Source organism: Danio rerio, chromosome 4 (genome assembly GCF_049306965.1).
Source record: "Danio rerio strain Tuebingen ecotype United States chromosome 4, GRCz12tu, whole genome shotgun sequence".
NCBI classification, from domain to species: Eukaryota; Metazoa; Chordata; class Actinopteri; order Cypriniformes; family Danionidae; genus Danio; species Danio rerio.
In genome coordinates, this window is record NC_133179.1 from 74800687 (window position 1) to 74818963 (window position 18277).

At 42.1% G+C, this 18277-nt stretch overlaps 2 protein-coding genes across 8 annotated transcripts in view; both read left to right on the top strand.

Moving 5' to 3' along the window:
* The window catches only part of ms4a17a.5 (membrane-spanning 4-domains, subfamily A, member 17A.5), an 11483-nt gene extending 9185 nt beyond the window's left edge, over positions 1-2298 (top strand). For all 4 annotated transcript variants that reach the window (XM_073945944.1, XM_073945945.1, XM_005164943.5 and 1 more), the window contains 2 exons: positions 944-1057; positions 1908-2298. In XM_073945944.1, coding sequence (XP_073802045.1) covers positions 944-1057; positions 1908-2051 — 258 coding nt within the window. In that variant the 3' untranslated portion in view covers positions 2052-2298. The remainder of the gene's footprint in view (positions 1-943; positions 1058-1907) is intronic.
* ms4a17a.2 (membrane-spanning 4-domains, subfamily A, member 17a.2) overlaps positions 1-18277 on the top strand; it is a 28836-nt gene that overhangs the window by 4675 nt on the left and 5884 nt on the right. Inside the window, exons 1-5 of one of the 4 annotated variants that reach the window (NM_001100061.2) lie at positions 6044-6124; positions 10216-10414; positions 10526-10636; positions 12005-12073; positions 12790-12921. In NM_001100061.2, the coding sequence (NP_001093531.1) occupies positions 10241-10414; positions 10526-10636; positions 12005-12073; positions 12790-12921 (486 nt within the window). In that variant the 5' untranslated portion in view covers positions 6044-6124; positions 10216-10240. Of the gene's footprint in view, positions 1-6043; positions 6133-7161; positions 7797-9328; positions 10415-10525; positions 10637-12004; positions 12074-12789; positions 12922-18277 lie in introns of those variants that run through there. The other 3 variants (XM_073946719.1, XM_073946720.1, XM_068219745.2) reach the window with 3 other exon arrangements.

The window sequence follows — 18277 nt, forward strand, 5'->3', positions numbered from 1 at the left end:
CTGCACTTATCTGTCCAGTGCTGTCCAGAACCTGACACGATATTTCTGTTCATTTACACTGGATACTAATATTGAAATTAAAGGTGCCACAGAATGCACTGATACACTGTTTAAATTGTTCACTAATATCTACATATATATGGGGTTTAGGTACGTGCAAAAATGCTCCATAAAAATTTAAAGGTCAATTTACAACCAAAGTAATTGGCTCTTGAATGGAAAAGTCTGATTTAACTGATTATATAGACAAAAGGAAGAGAGAGCTTTATAATGCTTTAATGATTGTAATGTCTCTAGGAAATGTTGTGTGCATCCAAGTGGATTCTAAGAGTCAGTGTTTTAGTTTTACACTCACATGATTTACATGACAATGAGGAATCAAGGGTGTTTGAGGTTGAAGGTATGCCATTTGGATGTACAGAAAATGTATGCCTAGGTATTTCCAGATTATTATTCTATGGCACCTTTAAACATCACTCCAAGAGTTCGATTTATACATCGCTTGTTAGGCTTGCTGTCCCAGGAGAGAGCTCTGAGGTCAAGGAATCCTTGAGCCCAGGGCTCCCCACTTTCGCAGGGCAAGGGGAGATTGAGCTCAGGTCAATCTCAAACTCCCCCCTGCTCAGGTCAAGGTGAACTTTCTGAGAGAAAGACATTAGGAAAAGATTTAGGCTTATTTGTCTACAATATAGAGCACATTTGGTTGGTGGGAGGAAACCGTGGAACCGTATATATATAGTGACTTGGGATCCTTTGATTGGAGGATCATGATTAGCTAATGTGAACCAGCTGGGTCAAACATGAGCAAATGTTCTTCTTTCAAAATTAGTTTAACATTAAACTTCACTTAGTTTCATCAGTATATTTAAAGGGCTTCAGATTCTTGACTTCTCTTTGTTGTTGTTGTTGTTGTCCTGTATGCTCATGTTGAATGTTCTCTCAGAGTCTCCTCTCAGGAATCAGTTGTGTGTTGCTGGTGTTCGCCATCCTTGAGTTCTGCATCTCCATCTGCCTATTTGCGTTTGCCTGTAAAGTCACCTGCTGCTGTAAACCTAAGGTGAGAAATACATCAGCTGAACCCATCAGATAAATTTAGGTGTAAAGGATAAAGCTACTTTTAAGGCTTGAGGTTCTGATTTCACAAGAACCAACAAACCCAATATCTGTCTGTAATTCTTTACTCTTAAATGTTCATACCCTTAAAGTCCATGTGAACCAGAAGTTGCTGCAGACTTTTATTTAAATATGATGACTAATTTAATAATTTCACCACTTTGATCAAAGATTACGAAGACAATTGTCTGTTGAGGCGACAGCAACCTATCTCCTGCACCATGTTACCTTAGGATGAAGAGGTGTTGCGCACAAGTGGGGAGCCGGGGGGTGTTGGTGCGGTGAATGGAGGAGGGGTGGTGCAGACGACAGCAAAGAGAGTTGGGGAGTCGAGGAAGAAAGCGAAAGTGAACAGTTTACGGGGGAGAAGTGTGGTTGAGTGAGGGGGATTGGTAAAATGAGGTGTCAGATCAGATTTCAGAGATTCCGGATCCGACGTGTTCCGGCACAAATTAAGCCCTGCCTTTCAGCCAGTGCACACATAGAGTTTCATGACAGAACTGTTCACTTCAAAACTAACAATGTGCGCTAACAAAATAAACATTGTAAATCTGAATTTGATGCAGACCAGACAGAAACCAATGACAGGTTTTTCTTTTTGTTTTGTTTAATTCATCCAATCTCTGTTCTGTATTCACACACAAACCACATTACAACAATTTGTGAATTAGTGAAAATAAAAAACCATAAAAGTTTCTAATGTACTAAAAACGTGTGAGGAACTGGGTAATGGAGCAATAACTGTTGAAAACTAACCAATAGCTTAAGCTGACCATGTACATTTTCTCCTGCAGATTCCTGTGAGCAGCAACCCTTTAATTCAACACCCTCCTGCAGAAATGCCTCCACAGTACATTCAATGTCCTCAAGAAGTCCCCGAACCATGCTTTCAGCATCCTCCTGCAGAATCTCCCCCAGCGTACACTGAAGGCGAATAAATGTGAATCAACATGAACAAACGAGGCAGCAAATTGGTTCTGCTGCTTTGATGCTGTGAACATTCATTGATGCCTTGTGTATCTGATCTGAATAATGCGCATCATCAGATTATGTGTCAAATGATTATTATAGTCATCAACTGTGTATTTTACATGAGTATTTTTGTCTGTTTTGCTACTACCTATATGTATTAGTTACCTAATTGTCATTTCTTTTTATACTGATAAATTGGATTTGTTTCATCGATAGCATTGCCTGTGTCTTTCTTTGGCTCAACACAAATAATTGCAGGACAGCAGATTTGGGTTTAGCAACTGATCACGTGATGCAACTGAACGTTGTGATCACACTGGTGTGATTGTAGGACACAAAGGGTTAAATGTGTTTTTAACATCGTTTTTTAATTCTATGATTCCTCTGCATACCACTAGAAGAAGCCTGTGTACCACCAGCAGTACATATACCACACTTTGAGAATCACTGCTTTAAATCTTGAAATCCTAATAAAACCAAAACCCTACCCTTGCTGCCTTTCTATCAGCTGGAACCAGTCTGGCCATTCTCCTTTGACCTCTGGCACTTTGAACTGCCGCTCACTGGATATTTTACTTTTTGTCAGACCATTCTCTGTAAACCCTAAAGATGGTTGTGCGTGAAAATCCCAGTAGATCAGAATTTTCTGAAATACTCTGACCAGCTTGTTTGGCACCAACAATCATGCCACGCTCAAAGTCACTTAAATCCCCTTTCTTCTTCATTCTGATGCTCGCTTTGAACTGCAGCAGATCATCTTGACCATGTCTACATGCCTAAATGCCTTGTAATTGGCTGTTAAGAAATGTTTTTATCATTCAAACAAACAAAGTTTTTGACCAAAAGTAAGTACATTGTAATTAAAAGAAATAAAAGTTTTCAAATAAAAACAATATTAATTTAAAGTAAATGTTATTGATAAAAAATATATCACTGTAAAACATTAACTATTGCCATTTCATGCAGTTAACAGCAGATTTTTCATCGTGCGCTAGTTCATTTTGCTTTCTGTTCTATCATTTTTTGCGGATCTAAAATCTTTGCGAGTTGAAAACTCTGCAGCTCAGTGGGCGGTATCTTCCCTCCGGGATGAAAGACCTTATTCTGTTGGTCAATCTTGATTGAGGTCATAGGTTGGCCACGTCCATTATGTTTTCACGTGATTGGACTGGGTTTGGACTCTCTTCAGTGACAAGAGTGAGCAACAGGTCTTTATCTTTATCAGTTAACTGAAACTGTATAACTTGTATATTACCATCCACATTCCCCATCTGATAATGTAACGACTGCTAGTATTAAACTCACTGTAGTCTGTAATAATGATGAATACTCTCGATTAACTAACATTAACTGTCCGCCATCAGTAGTGTATAGCTGCAAAGGGCAAAGCAAGGCAAGTGTATTTTGGAAAATATACATTGATGTACCATTACCATGTCTGTAGATGATGAACATGTGTACAGTAGAGCTACGTCCGAAACCGCATTCTTCCATACTATACAGTACGCTAAAACCAGCGAGCCAAATAGTATGTCCGAATTCATAGAATTCGAAAATCAGTTTGCGAGAAGTACCCAGATGACCTACTACTTCCTGCGAGATTCTGAAGTGCGCATCCCATTCACGCTGCACTATCCCATGATGCCCTGCGAGTGAATTCATGAATTGGACTGAAGCAACGCAACTGACGCAGGTAGGTCACGTGACCCTGACAAAATGCCAGATGTAGTGCGTTCCATTCAGACTTTTCACATTCATACTATATAGAACGCACTTTTATAACGGCAGAGTAGTACGTTTAAATTCAAATGCAGTACCTACTGAGTAGTAGCCGGTTTCAGATGCAGCCTAGGTCTTCTAACAGACTGGTGAAGATGTAGTAGTGTGTGTATACTGTATAAAGAGTAATGTTTTGAACTCAGCCCTATTTTCAGGTTCTTTTTATCTGGAGTCCACAGCTAAAATGCAAAAGAGGTTACATATGCCACGAAGGCTTATGACAGGTCTGAAAGCAAATGGGGGTTCAACACGGTACTAGTAAGGTGTAACTAATAAATAAATATATATATATATATATACAGTTGGAATTCCATGTTTATTTAATAAAAAGTTGAGAGAAGATTTTCTCCAATGTGAAAGTATTAGTAATTTATTATATACAAATGTAGCGCCACCCTCAGGTCACCCACGTCACTACAACTGCTTAGACTGCGTGAACCTGAGGGAAAACGTGGACCAGTACTGTAGGTTCGTAGGAGCAGAAATGAGAGACCGACTAAAGAGAACAGACAACAGGGATTAGTTTCAACTATAATGAACTTTATATAATAAAGAAAGAAATAAAAATAATAATTGTCTTAATTTCTCTTTCCAGAGGAAAAAAAACAACAATAAAGTAGAACAACTTCTTTTAAAGAAAAAACTTGGTTATCAATAAACCCTCTTAATGATGATAAAAAAATGAAAACCAAATAAACAAAAGAATGAATTGTCTCTTTTTTTCCTTCCTTGAAAACCTCTTATTTAATCTTTTCTTTCTCTCTGACAAACTGGTTTATTTATTTATTTCAATTTTATGGATTTATATATATATTTTAACTTATTTTAAGTACAACGTTTGACCTATTTTTATTTATAGCTAATTGACGTGTCCTAATTATATTACTTTATTCTATTAGAAGTTAACTACATGTAGTATCAGCTAATTTTGTGTTAGTTTAAGCAAAATACTCAAATTTTCAACTCAGCTTGGAAAACAAAAGATAAATACCCCAAATGACAATGAATAAATCACAATTATGAAATAAAATAACAATTTGTCTTCACACTAATAAAGTGCAAATGAAAAACAATATAACTCTCAGAAACAGTTCAATGAAGGCTAATTCCAACAGTCTTTGTGGTATATTTTATATACCAGTCCCTGAAATCACGAGGAAAAGTATTGTTTCGATTTCAATCCATAAATTGAGTCCTACCGTCCTGCTGCCCAGAACATACCACAGTACAGGTGGAAAGGAAGAAAGTGTGATGCCAGCTTACTCTGTCATCCAGCACAGTTCTGTCTTGAAGATGAAACATTAAACAACAGGTGCAATTGCTGCAATTTCACCGTGAATGTGTTCAATCGAGATCCGTTGGGTGGCCCGCCATCTCATTGCACGCGATGACAACCGCGATCCGTGTCCTCGCTGCATCCGCGTCAATATCAACTTAATATCGCAAGATCAACAAACAATCAGGTCAGATGAATCAATATCAATATCTTTCTAGACGTTCTGTCGAGTTTAAAAGACAGGATTTCACTCGTTTCTCGCTGGATTAGCTTTTCGATCTCAGCTTCTATGCGCTCGCTTCCCTTCCGTTTTTCCCTCTGACGTCACTGACGTTGTTTACGTCGTTCCGCTGCACGCATTTCCTTTCACCTGATAGGTCAGTGGTGAGCTCAAATTTAACCTCTTAAGGGCAAAGTAACAATATACATCTTCACAATTCACAAAATTCAGAAAATAAAACTAAATCATCAACAATAAACAAACAGGAAAACAAAAAATACCTTTAGGCAATTTTAAGATTTAAACTTGAATTCTATTTATGAAGTACTTTTAAATTAATCTATTAATCCGGTTTTTAATTTATTAATTAAGCTAAATGTATATCAGTTTATATGGCATATATTTTTCTTTTATTTCAATTTGTAATACTATGGATTACACCCTTTTATTCCTATTTGTAATACTATGGATTACACAAAGGCATAATTCAATATACAGAGCTCTGGGTCCTCACAGATAAGTCCTATCAATTATACAATGCTATCCAAGGCTCATATCGAGCACGTAACGTTAGGAGCCCAATAAAGAGCAAATATATAGATGGAAAAAACGAACTGAGAGCTTGAGGGAGAGGCTCTTTACCTGCGGCCATTCTGCAGAAAACTCCTCCTGCTTCCTGTCTCTTTCTGGGAATCACTGCGCTGGTGTAAAGTTACAGCAGAAGAGAAAGTCAAAGCACAGTTGAAGACGGGATTCTGCTTCAGGTAAGACAGTACGTTACATACTAAAATATACTTATTATATCTGTGTTTACTAAAGTAATAATAATGGATGTGTTTCCTTTATTTGGTAACAAGTGGACCTTGAATGGCTTTTAAAATGTAGGTGATGTTGATCATTTTAAACTTGAGCTGTGATTTTTCCATTGATTAAACACTCGTGATCATTACACCTCTGTTCATTAAAAAAGTTTCTGTATTTTGTGTGTTTTTGTTGATTTCTGGTGGTGAATTGCATTATGGGATGTTGATCTCTGCTCTGACCACTTTTGATGTTGAAAATTCAACTCTACAGTTTAACACAGTGACTTTAGACTGCGTTCACACTGCAGGTGAATCTGATGTTTTTGCCCACATGTGACTCAGATCTGTTTTGGTCATGGCAGACCGCATGGCATCTGATCTTTTCAATTCTGATTTGTGCCACTTTCATACGTGGTGTCAAACCTGATACAATTCTGGTGTTTTCCAATCGGACCGTAGTGTGAACGGGTATTGAATCCCTTGTAAAAATGGGTTTTAACCACAGCGGTTTGAACTGCAGTTCTGCCGAATGACTAAAGTTATCAGTATGATGGTAAAAAACTGTACATTTCTAGTCAAACAATTGTTCCGCAATCACATACCAAAAACGGAAATAAGGGCAGTGTTAATAGCTATAAATGTGGGAGAGAGCTGATATTACGTGATCGTATTGTATTGCAATACGGAACAATTAAATATTGATGTTAAATCAAAAGTAATTCACAAATACTTGAAAATGAGATGATTTAACTACAATAATTCTCAATGGTTACAACTGAACTAATAACAAAATAACTGTATGAAATGATAAAACATATGATAATAACTGTACCCAGCTTAAATGTAAAATTAAAGTTACCAGAAGTAGAAGGAGAGACACGGGGAGGGAGAGAGAGACAAAGAGAGCAGGCCCAGAAGTTAGCCTGATTGCACCAGAGTCAGAGAAGATAGACTCATAAAACCCCCAAAGTCCACACAACAGGCCTTGATCTCATCAGTATCTGACTTTGGAGTCAATATGGACCTTCTTGAGTCAAAAAGACATGTTTTGTCATATAAACAAATGCATATGATCATTTAGCCTCTTACACTCTCTCTACCTTTACATTCACAGCAAGTGTAAGGTGCAAACCCAGTTTTCTGATGATCTGCACTAACATTAAGGCTTGGGGAGGGTTTATGTTTTGTTTGTGAGCAAGAACTTTTTTTTCAGAGCAAGACATTGAATTTTGGGCAGCTGTACATCATTTTTTATTTGGTTTGTAAAGTTCAACAGTCTGTTTAGAATATTTCCCCAGTACAAAGTTATTAAGAGAAGACCTCCTCAGCCAAAAGTAACCACAAACAATGACAATACGGCCCTGCAATCAAACAGGTTTCATTTTTCGAAAGTACACCATACATGAAACTACAGTCTGGTCGTGACATGTTAGCACTCCAATATTCCAGTGTATCCACTCTGATTCTCAACCATGACTAACAGACTTTAAACAGCCTACTCATGTAGTTCCTCATCTGCTAGTTCCTCAAAGCAGAACTCATTAATTAAATCAGCCTTCGTAGTTGGTTTAGGTTTTTTGTATTGAAGTCTTTAATAGCCACACCATCTCAATTGAATTCATACCAGGTGGTTGTGCTGAAGTCTTCATCAATGTAATACCTCAACGGCGTCCATTGTCCCTTCATTCATTTTCTTTTCAGCTTAGTCCCTTTATTAGACCGTGTCAGTCCAGTTTTCAGAGTTGAAGTTTGGTTCAGTTCAGTGTGCTTTAATTTTCACTGCTGAAAGTCCAGATACTGATAAGCAAATCCATTGATGCGTAGCTCCACAAGTCTTGAACCATGCAAACTTCACCAATTGACGAAAGTGAAGGGAAAGAAACTCGAGAGAATCCAGGCTCAGTTGTGCACGACCATTGCTCATCTGGTCAATCTTCTCCACTCCTCCATGACCACCACGGCATCTGCTCAGGATGCAGCCTGGTCTAGGATTATGGAAACCTTGGGAATGAGAAAAACAGACTAACATAAGTGCAGATGCCGATCAAACTATAATGTCTTTTAGGAAGTGTTCCTGGCTCCGGGTTGCCCATAATAATGCACACTAACAATCTTTTGGAGGATTTGGATTTCACCAGCATGTGTGTTTTATGTGTACGCTAATGCAGAGAGATGTGTCTTTAATCTAGTTTTACACTGACAGAGCGTGTCTGCTTCCCGAACTGTGCTAGGAAGGCTGTTCCAGAGTTTAGGTGCCAGATATGAGAAAGATCTACCACCTACAGTTTCTGCTGATATTCTGGGAATAATCAATTGTCCAGAATTAATAGAACTTAAAGGACGTGAGGGGCTATTATACACCAGGAGCTCCCTCAAATACTGAGGAGCTAAGCAGTTCAGGGCTTTGTAGGCAGTCAACATAATTTTTATCAATTTAGAATTTTTTAAATGTATACAATATTTAATTGGGAGCCAATGCAATGATGAAAGAACTGGAGTAATATGATCATATTTGTGTGTTCTAGAGAGCACTCTAGCAGCTGCATTTTGAACTTGATAAGTTTGTTAATTAGGCCAACAGGGCAACTGCTTAGGGATGCATTACAGTAGTCTAATCTAGAGGTCATGAAAACATGAACAAGCTTTTCCACATCAGAATCTGATAGCATGTGTTGAAGTTTGGCAACATTTTTAAGATGAAAAAATGCAGTTTTACAGATGCTTAAAATCTGGCCTTCAAACGACAGGTTGCTATAAAAAATCACCCCCAAATTTTTGACTGATGAAGAGGACTGAACTAAGGATCTATCAAGGGTTAGACAGTGTTCTAGATTTTGCGTGTGAGGTTTTTGGGTTCAATAAGCAAGTGCTTTATTAAGTGCTTCTAAATTCATTGGATTTGTTGTACCTATCTGTGGGGTTGCATGATGTCTTTTTGAATGAAATGCCTACTTTACTGCATCCAATCAGCTCGATGTAAAAAAAAAAACACAAGCCACGCCCACTTTTTCTCAGTTAATATTCTGTTTCTCTAGGAACTGTCACGTTCCATAGGAACTTAAATGGCCAATAAAAAATGTATTTAAAATTGTATTTTAATTTAGTTGAAATATATGTTGTTTTTGTTTTGGTCAATTGTAGACATATGAAGGTAAGGTAGAGGAGACGGCGGTACACCGGAGTAAAGCGAGTGGCTCAGACATCATTTTTGACCACTTTCTATATTGTTCTTGCTAATATCCTCTAACTTCTTGTCATTTGTATCTTATTGGTAATGTATATTTTGTTGGTCAGTTATCTACTAAATAAACAAGCAGACCGATAACATTTCAGGTGAAGTGAATTGCATTCTAGACAAATCCCACCACTATATTTACACTGTTGGATAATGTCTTATCACTGACCATATGGCCAAAACTGAATGAGTAGCCTAGCTGAAACTGTTTTAGTTTCAGTTTCACTTTCATTAGCACTTCTTGTGTGTATTGCCTCTTCCTGCTGAATTGCTGAATGCCTCCTTAATTGTAGGTCGCTTTGGACAAAAACGTCTGCTAAATGACGACATGTAATGTAATGATTTGTTTAATCGAGTCGTTTGACCACAATGAGTAAAGACAGGCTTTCCAAACTACTCTTCATAACAAGTGACAAGTTTTATGTTTTTTTGTCGCCACCTATTGGCTTAACAATGTAATTGCTACAACCTTCATTTGAAGCGTCAAATTTTTCAGTTTAATTTGTACCATAAATGTCAGTGTTTATATCTGAGCCATAAAATGTTATTCCAGTACTTCTGTGACTATTTGATTGTACCTCAAAGACTAAAGAACGAAGCTCCCAGAGAATAGTGAGATCGAAGCATTAATAAACGAATACAAATCAGACGACTGTCATTCATTATTGTCTTTTTATTGTCACTTGTGATACCTTGTCTGATTGTCAATGTGATGTATATTATAGTTCAGATAATATTTATACAAATGTAGTTATAATATTTATCTATATTTTACTGATAATGGTATCCTCTTTTGCTTTATTTTGATTTTGTACAGGTTCATTTGATACTCTGAAACTGAAATGGCGACTGTCAGAGCCATGAATCCTTCAACGATTGTCATCCAGCTTCAGCCACTGACACAAACAGCAACTGGGACCAGTTCTTCTGTGCCTGTGCGCATACAGCATGTAGCAGGAGTTTCACCTCGTCAAGGAATTCAGGCCTTTCTTAAAGGCCAACCGAAAGCCCTCGGGGTGAGAAATCTCCCTTAAACCCAGATAACACACATTAACACACAGCATGTTAGTCTGCTTTACTTCATGAAATACTCTCATCCTTACACTGTTCTCTCTTATTCCTCACAGACTGTCCAGATAATGATCGGTGTGTTGACCTTCCTGTTGGGAATCTTGTGTACAATTTATGGAAATTATATCTTCTTCTTCACTGGTGTTTCTTACGTGGCATCTCTGATAGTAAGAAACAATCATACAGTTTAACATGTTGTCCTAGATAACACAAGCTACAGTGTGTAATCAACCAGAATACATCTTACTGTCACATTTACAGACACTAAAAGAACATGTAAATGCTTTGTGCACATGTTTATTAAGTATCTCGTATTGCCACTAGAGGCAGCACTGAACACACAAACAGACTCCCTGATCTGATATGGAGGACATTGGTGAACAAAGATGCTTTAACTTTATTTTGGCACACAAAAGTGTTCCTGGAGCTTCATATGATTACTATTGAAGTGAAATGGGAAGTTTTGACAGTGTTATTTGTTCCTTTTCCAAACTTTAATCAAACATCACTCTTTCTGGAGGATGATCGAGCTGTTAGGTTAAAGTGGGGTCTGCCCATCCAGGGCAGGTGTGGGCCTAGTGTGAGCCAACGTTTTGCCGTTCAAACTCTTAAAGGCCTAGCACTGGCAGCCTGCTCTGGGCCCGAGCCCAAATGTGGCCTTTATGGGTTTAACGTGGGCTGATCGCTAGTGTAAGCTACTCACACAGAGACTGTTGCTTTGGGCCGATCGAGAACTCATGAGCTGCTGGTCTCAGCTTGTGAATTACTCTCACACAAGTCAAGACAAGTCCATATGAGCATCAACGATTTCCACACTTTTACAGATGGGGGAAACTACATATGAGCTTATATGACAGTAAAATGGCATTGTGTATACCCTGCTCGAATGGAGAAGGATGAACATTTGAATTGAGTTTGTTTCTGCTGGTGTTTTTTATGAATATCTGTACATATTTTTATGTTTTGCCTTGGTTTTGTCAAGGTTGAGGTTGGGAAAGGACAAAGACTCAAGTGTAGTCAATAATGGGTATTTATCATTTATAAAAAAGGGCAACAAGAACAACCCTGTGGAGGAACAAACTAAACGGAAAGGGAACAGGACATGACATGACTCTCAGGAAGAATGACATAAGTAGGCCAACGAACTGGCAAAGGACAGCAGACATGAAGAGACTATAAATGACAAATAATTGGCAAACAAACAGGTGAACATATTAAACTGACAATGGGTTAACTAGTGCTAGACTGAGCTCTGAACACAAACAAAACACACACCAAGATGACGCTCATACAAAAGACAAACACAGACAACAGGAAAGGGTGTTCAACCTGAAAAAACTTGAGCCGAGCACAAAATACAAGACAAGACAGGACTAGTGTCTGGTTCATGCAGCAGTAAAATGCTCATTCTGGTTGAGTATCATGTATATCTCTACCTATGAATATCTATATATCTATATATTTATATCTATATCTATCTATATATTTTTTTTCCCAACATAAGCTGTAAGTTTTGCTCTTCTCTCTGTTCTCAGTACATTACTACAGGCTTGCTCTCCATTGCTGCTGAAAACAAAATCAATTCACCATCTGCTTTATGTCTGGTATGTACACAACACTTGTTCTTTTCATGGGTCTACACACTGGGTGCTTTTGGTGTGTAAGGATTTGTGCGTAAATATCCTTTTTTCTGTGCTAATAGAGTATTGAACACAGACTTTCCATGTAATCACTAAAGCCCTGCTCACACTGTGAGATTTCAGCCACGATTTTGTCATCTGAGACAAGTTTGGGAAATCCTAAAAGATTCCTGAAATCCCAGGCTAAAATCTGTGATCTTTGATTGTTGGTTTGACGTGTTCACACACAGCCGATTCGTGCTCGTTGCGATCAGATTTTTCCTCTGATGAAGTAAGAAAAGCCACTACAGATTGTTTATGTTTGCTGTGAGGAATCATTTCAGAACGCGGGATAGTGAAAGTGTCACGGGTGGATGATGTCAAACTCCGGGGGCGTTTTCTTTCGTGTTTGTCGCGTCTTCATTGTCGTTCAGTCTGACTTTATGACAGCTGAGATCTTACAGTGTGACATGAGCACCATGTTCGTGCAGTCTGACATGCTACAATCGTTCAGGATTATAAACAATCCCACTGTGTGAGCCGGCCTTTACTCATACACGAGTCTTTGGTGCTTAGATCCTGTATTGTATTCATTTATCAATTCATTTAGATCACTTTCCATATAATCTATCATCTGCTTAACCACAGTGTGTTAACACAACATGATACAAAACCTTTCTATTTCTGTGTGTCTACTGTAGGTGAGAGCTTCCCTCGGGATGAACATTTTCAGTGCTATAGCTGCGGTCTTTTCCATTATTATGCTTTCACTGGGTTTGGCTGTTGGACCCACCAACCGTTACTGCAGAGACTTTTATTGTTATAATTATACGGTAAGTCATCAACTCTTAAATTTATATCATTTTTGTATTGTGTTATTTTATAATTACAGTAAGATCACTGTGTGACCGGTGCACTTGTGAAAATCAAGTGTAATCTGCACTCATCTGTCCAATGCTGTCCAGAACTTGACACAATATTTCTGTTCATTTACACTGGACACAAATATTGTAATTAAAGGTGCCACAGATTGCACTGATACATTGTTTAAATTGTTCATTAATATCTACATATATATGGGGCTTAGGTACGTGCAAAAATGTAAAATTTTTAAGGCCGTGAAGGAGCAGTCGGATGCGATGGGCAAAGTCATCTATCGGCGGGGCCGTAAGCCCGCTCCATCCCCGGCCGAGCCATCCACCTCCGCTGCTCCTCGCCGAGGGCGCCCGCCAACGGCCGATGCCCCGCCTCCGCCTCCGTCGAGCACGCCGAAAGCCGGTAGCCCCTCCTGCCCAGGGCGCCACTAAGTCCGGTAAACGGACCGTGAAGCGTCCCTGAGACAGGCCATCCGGAGAAGAGGAGTCTTGCTCTTTCCCCGCTGGAGGACGGGGCCCAAATTCCAACGGTACTTTTCAGTGCTACCAAAGTTTCGATCAAAGAGCATTTTCTCCCTTCCCCGGATGTGACAGCTCAAGCCCCGCCAGTCTGGGACGCGCTGCCTCTCAGCTTGCAGGGCTTGCATGCTCCGCCAGCGGCTCTCGGGCACTGGAGGGACGGTCTCCCTTCTCCCAGCCCCCAAGCCCCCTCTCAGGAGTCAGGGTGCGGAGCCAGAGCGAAACGCTCTCCTCCAGCTCTTCTGTGGGACCTTCGCGCTCCCCGGATCAGCACACCCTCTCCTCGCTGCCCCTCCGCGGGTACGTTAACGATTGCTGCGATGACGTCATTAGCGAGGGCTCTGCCTGCCTGGTTAGCGCGGGCCAGCCCCTCGCGGTGGCTCATACGCACGATCAGACTCGGCTATGAACTACAGTTCTCCAAACGGCCTCCCAGGTTCACGGGCGTGTATTTCACCAGGGTCAATCCCCTGTCCCTCCCTGTCTTGCGAGAGGAGATTGCTGCCCTCCTGGCGAAGGGTGCAATCGAGCCGCTACCTCCAGCCGAGATGGAGAGCAGGTTTTACAGCCCGTACTTCATCGTACCCAAAAAGAGCGGTGGGTCACGGCCAATCCTAGATCTGCGCGTTTTAAATCGCTGCCTTCACAAGCTGTCGTTCAGAATGCTTACGCAGAGGCGCAACCTCTTATGCGTTCGTCCTCAGGATTGGTTTGCAGCCATAGACCTGCAGGACGCGTATTTTCATGTCTCCATTCTTCCACGCCACCGTCAGTTTCTGCGGTTTGCGTTCGAAGGTCGAGCATGGCAGTACAAGGTCCTCCCCTTCGGGCTCTCTCTGTCTCCGCCGGTCTTCACCAAACTCGCGGAGGGTGGCCTAGCGCCTCTGCGGCTTGCGGGCATCCGCGTACTCAATTATCTCGACGACTGGCCATTCACATCCCAGGTATGCTCAACCGTGCAGCTGATGTGCTCTCACGGCAGCAGAATCACTCTGGAGAATGGAGACTCCACCCCGAGTCTGTCCAGCTGATATGGGCGTGATTCGGGGAGGCCCAGATCGATCTGTTGCTTCCCCCGAGAACGCTCATTGCCAGTTGTTTTATTCCCTGACCGAGGGCTCTCTTGGCACGGATGCACTGGCCCACAGCTGGCCTCGGGACATACGCAAGTATGCGTTTCCCCCAGTGAGCCTGATCGCGCAGTTAATGTGCAAGGTCAGGGAGGACGAGGAGCAGGTTCTGTTAGTTGCGCCACTCTGGCCCAACCGGACCTGGATATCAGAGCTCTCCCTCCTCGCGACGGCCCTCCCTTGGCAGATCCCTTTGAGAGAGGACCTACTTTCTCAGGGACAAGGCACCGTCTGGCACCCTCGTCCCGATCTCTGGAACCTCCACGTGTGGTCCATAGACGCGAGGAAGACTTAGGTAACCTGCCGCCCGCGGTGGTTGATACCATCACTCAGGCTAGAGCCCGCTCTACGAGGCGCGCCTACGCCCTGAAGTGGAGTCTATTCACTGAGTGGTGTGTCTCTCGCAGAGAAGACCCCCGATCTTGCCAGATCAGTGTTGTGCTCTCTTTCCTTCAAGAGAAGCTGGACAGTAGGCTATCGCCCTCCACTCTCAAGGTTTATGTTGCCGCCATCTCCGTTCACCATGACGCGGTGGCTGGCGGCACCGTGGGAAAGCATAACCTCATCATCCGGTTCCTCAGAGGCGCTAGGCGAATTAATCCAACTCGCCCCCCTCTCACGCCCTCTTGGGATCTCGCCCTCGTTCTCACGAGCCTGCGATTTGATCCCTTCGAGCCACTCGATACAGTATCTTTAAGATTTCTGTCCCTGAAGACAGCTCTGCTGGTCGCGTTGGCCTCCATTAAGAGGGTCGGGGACCTGGAGGCATTTTCGGTCAGTGACTCGTGCCTGGAAATCGGGCCGGATTACTCTCAAGTTATCCTAAAATCCCGCCGGGTTACGTGCCCAAGGTTCCTACCACACCATTTAGAAACCAGGTAGTGAGCCTGCAAGCGCTGCCCCCGGAGGAGACACACACATGACCACACACACAGACAAACACACACTCTGGCATGCGCTGCAGTGTGCTTTGAGCTCATACCCATATCAGAGCTCTGCACGTCAGACTGTTCATTAAGGATCTCCCGTTGGATTTAATCTCACTATATTTATTAAACGTGATATTTCATTCATCTTGTTGTCTCTATCTAACCACATATTCCCCGACTTTTCTCTTTTGAATCTATTAATTGTTCTCAGGTAACGTTAGGTAGGTTAGGTTCTCAGGTAATTCGGGCCGGGATTTTCTCACGTTATCCTGAGACCCCGCCCGGGTTATGTGCCCAAAGTTCCTACCACTCCCTTTAGAGATCAGGTAGTAACTCTGCAAGCGCTGCCCCCAGAGGAGGCAGACCCAGCCCTGTCCTTACTTTGTCCAGTTCGCGCTCTGCGCATTTATGTGGACCATACTCAGAACTTTAAATCTTCTGAGCAGCTCTTTGTCTGTTATGGCGGACGGCAGCAGGGAAGTGCCGTGTCTAAACAACATTTATCCCACTGGATTGTGGAGGCCATTTCATGTGCTTATTTGAGCAGAGGTCAGCCGCGCCCCCCGGGAGTGCATGCGCACTCCACTCGGAGCGTTGCATCCTCTTGGGCGTGCGCGCGTGGCGCTTCTTTAACAGACATTTGTAGAGCTGCGGGCTGGGCGACACCCAACACATTTGCAAGATTTTATAATCTGCGAGTGGAGCCGGTTTCCTCAAGGGTGTTAGGTACCTTTGGTGATTGAGGAAACAACTCGGTAGGTGTTGTACATGCTTGCGGTGCCTTTTTTCCCTAACACGGAGAGATGTGCACCCTCCTGTCTGTCAGTAAGTTCCCCATTCGGTGAGCCCTGCAGATTCCTCCGAGGCCCCCAGCACTGACTCAGCGGAGGAGTCACTTGCTGGCCCATTACGTAGTAGGTCTGCCCGCTGGTCAGCCCGCGTTTTGGGTATAGGTGCCTGCTATGGCCGATCCCCGCTGGTGATCCCCATATGCTTTTCCCCCTGGGCGGACCTGTGCTTTCCCTATCTGTTAACCACCTTTATGCGCACTCCCCCTTTTCAGGGTTAGTCCATATGTGTTCCATTTGTTTACCCTTATTGGGTGCGGATGGTCTCCGCAGCGTCCTCCCTACTGGGATGGCACGCTTCCCAACGTACTGGACTGTACAACGACTCCCAAAAAAAATACCTATTCCGTAAAACTTCTTTTGAAGTGGGATAAGTTAGGGCCAAGGGCACGTTGGAGGACCGCGCCTCTCATGATCTGGGTGCGTCACGCTTGCCTGACCGCTCTCTCATGGTGGGTGTTGGTAAGGTGCAGTCATTATGGCGCTTTCAATGACCTCCCATACGTGGATTTTAACATCAAATCAACTTATAGTGCTGGAGTTCCCCCCGAAGGAACCAGGCGTGCTTATATACTAAGTTGATTGCATATGCCGCACACCTGCGCAGGCTTGCGCTGCCAATTCATTCTTAATTGGCCCGTTCAATACTCTTTCATACGAGTAGCTTCTGAACCGAACCTCCCATACGTGGATTTTAACATCAAATCCACTTATAGTGCTGGAGTTCCCCTCCTCGGGGAACGAAGGGTTACTTTAGTAACCTCGAACGTTTCCCAGAAAGAGCAGGTAGCCTTTAAACTGCTAGACAGGAAATAAAATATATATTTATATTATAATAATAAAACTATTTTATAATTATTTAATAAAATCGTTCTTTAACTTAATTTGTTAAGAGAGCTTTAGGGTGGCAGGATCAATGATGATGATTATTTTATTTCAACTCGGTAAGACTTATTCGAGTTAATATTTAGGTTATTCACTAAAATATATAATTTAAATCGTTCATGGAGATGAATGCAGTAAATAGTCTGTATAAAAAACCTGTGCAAACAAGCTAACCTTTATAACCAGACTATTTAACAAAAGATGATTACTGCAGTCAAATATTTGTAGTCTTTTAATAAGCAAGATGTGTACAGGATAGAGAGGGTGTGAAAAGTGAATTGTTTGTTTTGAAACTTTTGAATCGGAATTTGTGTCGAAATACACGTGTTTGTTGTCATGTGGTGAACTCGGCCAATCGTGTAATATCGGTGTCGTCATCAAAGCTCCTGCAGTCGCTCTTCAGAAGCTGCATGGTCTGAGTTTGCCGTCTGATCTCGGAGCGGTACTTTAATGCCACATGTGACAGTCACATGGCGTCAGCGCAGCATTAATCCGAACAATATTTCTAACCAGCATGCACCGCTTTAAGACAGATTTCGATCGATCTGCGCAGCGCTGCATGAAGTCGAACGCACCTTTTGTCTAGAAGAAACCCTCCTCCTACCCTTTTTCCACCTTTATACAGAATAGGCGGCATGGTGGCCCAGTGACTAGCACTGTTGCCTCACAGCGAGAATACCAATGGCGTTGGGTCCTCGCTGGGCCATCTGGTATTTCTGTGCGGAGTTTGCAAGTTCTCCCCGTGTCCGCATGTGTTTCCCCTGGGTTCCAAGGTTTCCTCCCACCATCCTAATGTGCTCTATATTATAAACAAAAAAGCCTAAATCTTTTTTCTAATGTCTTACTCTCAGAGAGTTCGCCTTGGCCTTTGAGATCGACCTGAGCTCAATTTCCTCTCGCCCTGGGAAAGGCGGGAGCCCTGGGCTTGAGGATCCCTTGAGCTCAGAGCTCTCTCCTGGGACAGCATGCCAAACTCTTGAAGTGATGTTTAAAGGTGCCATAG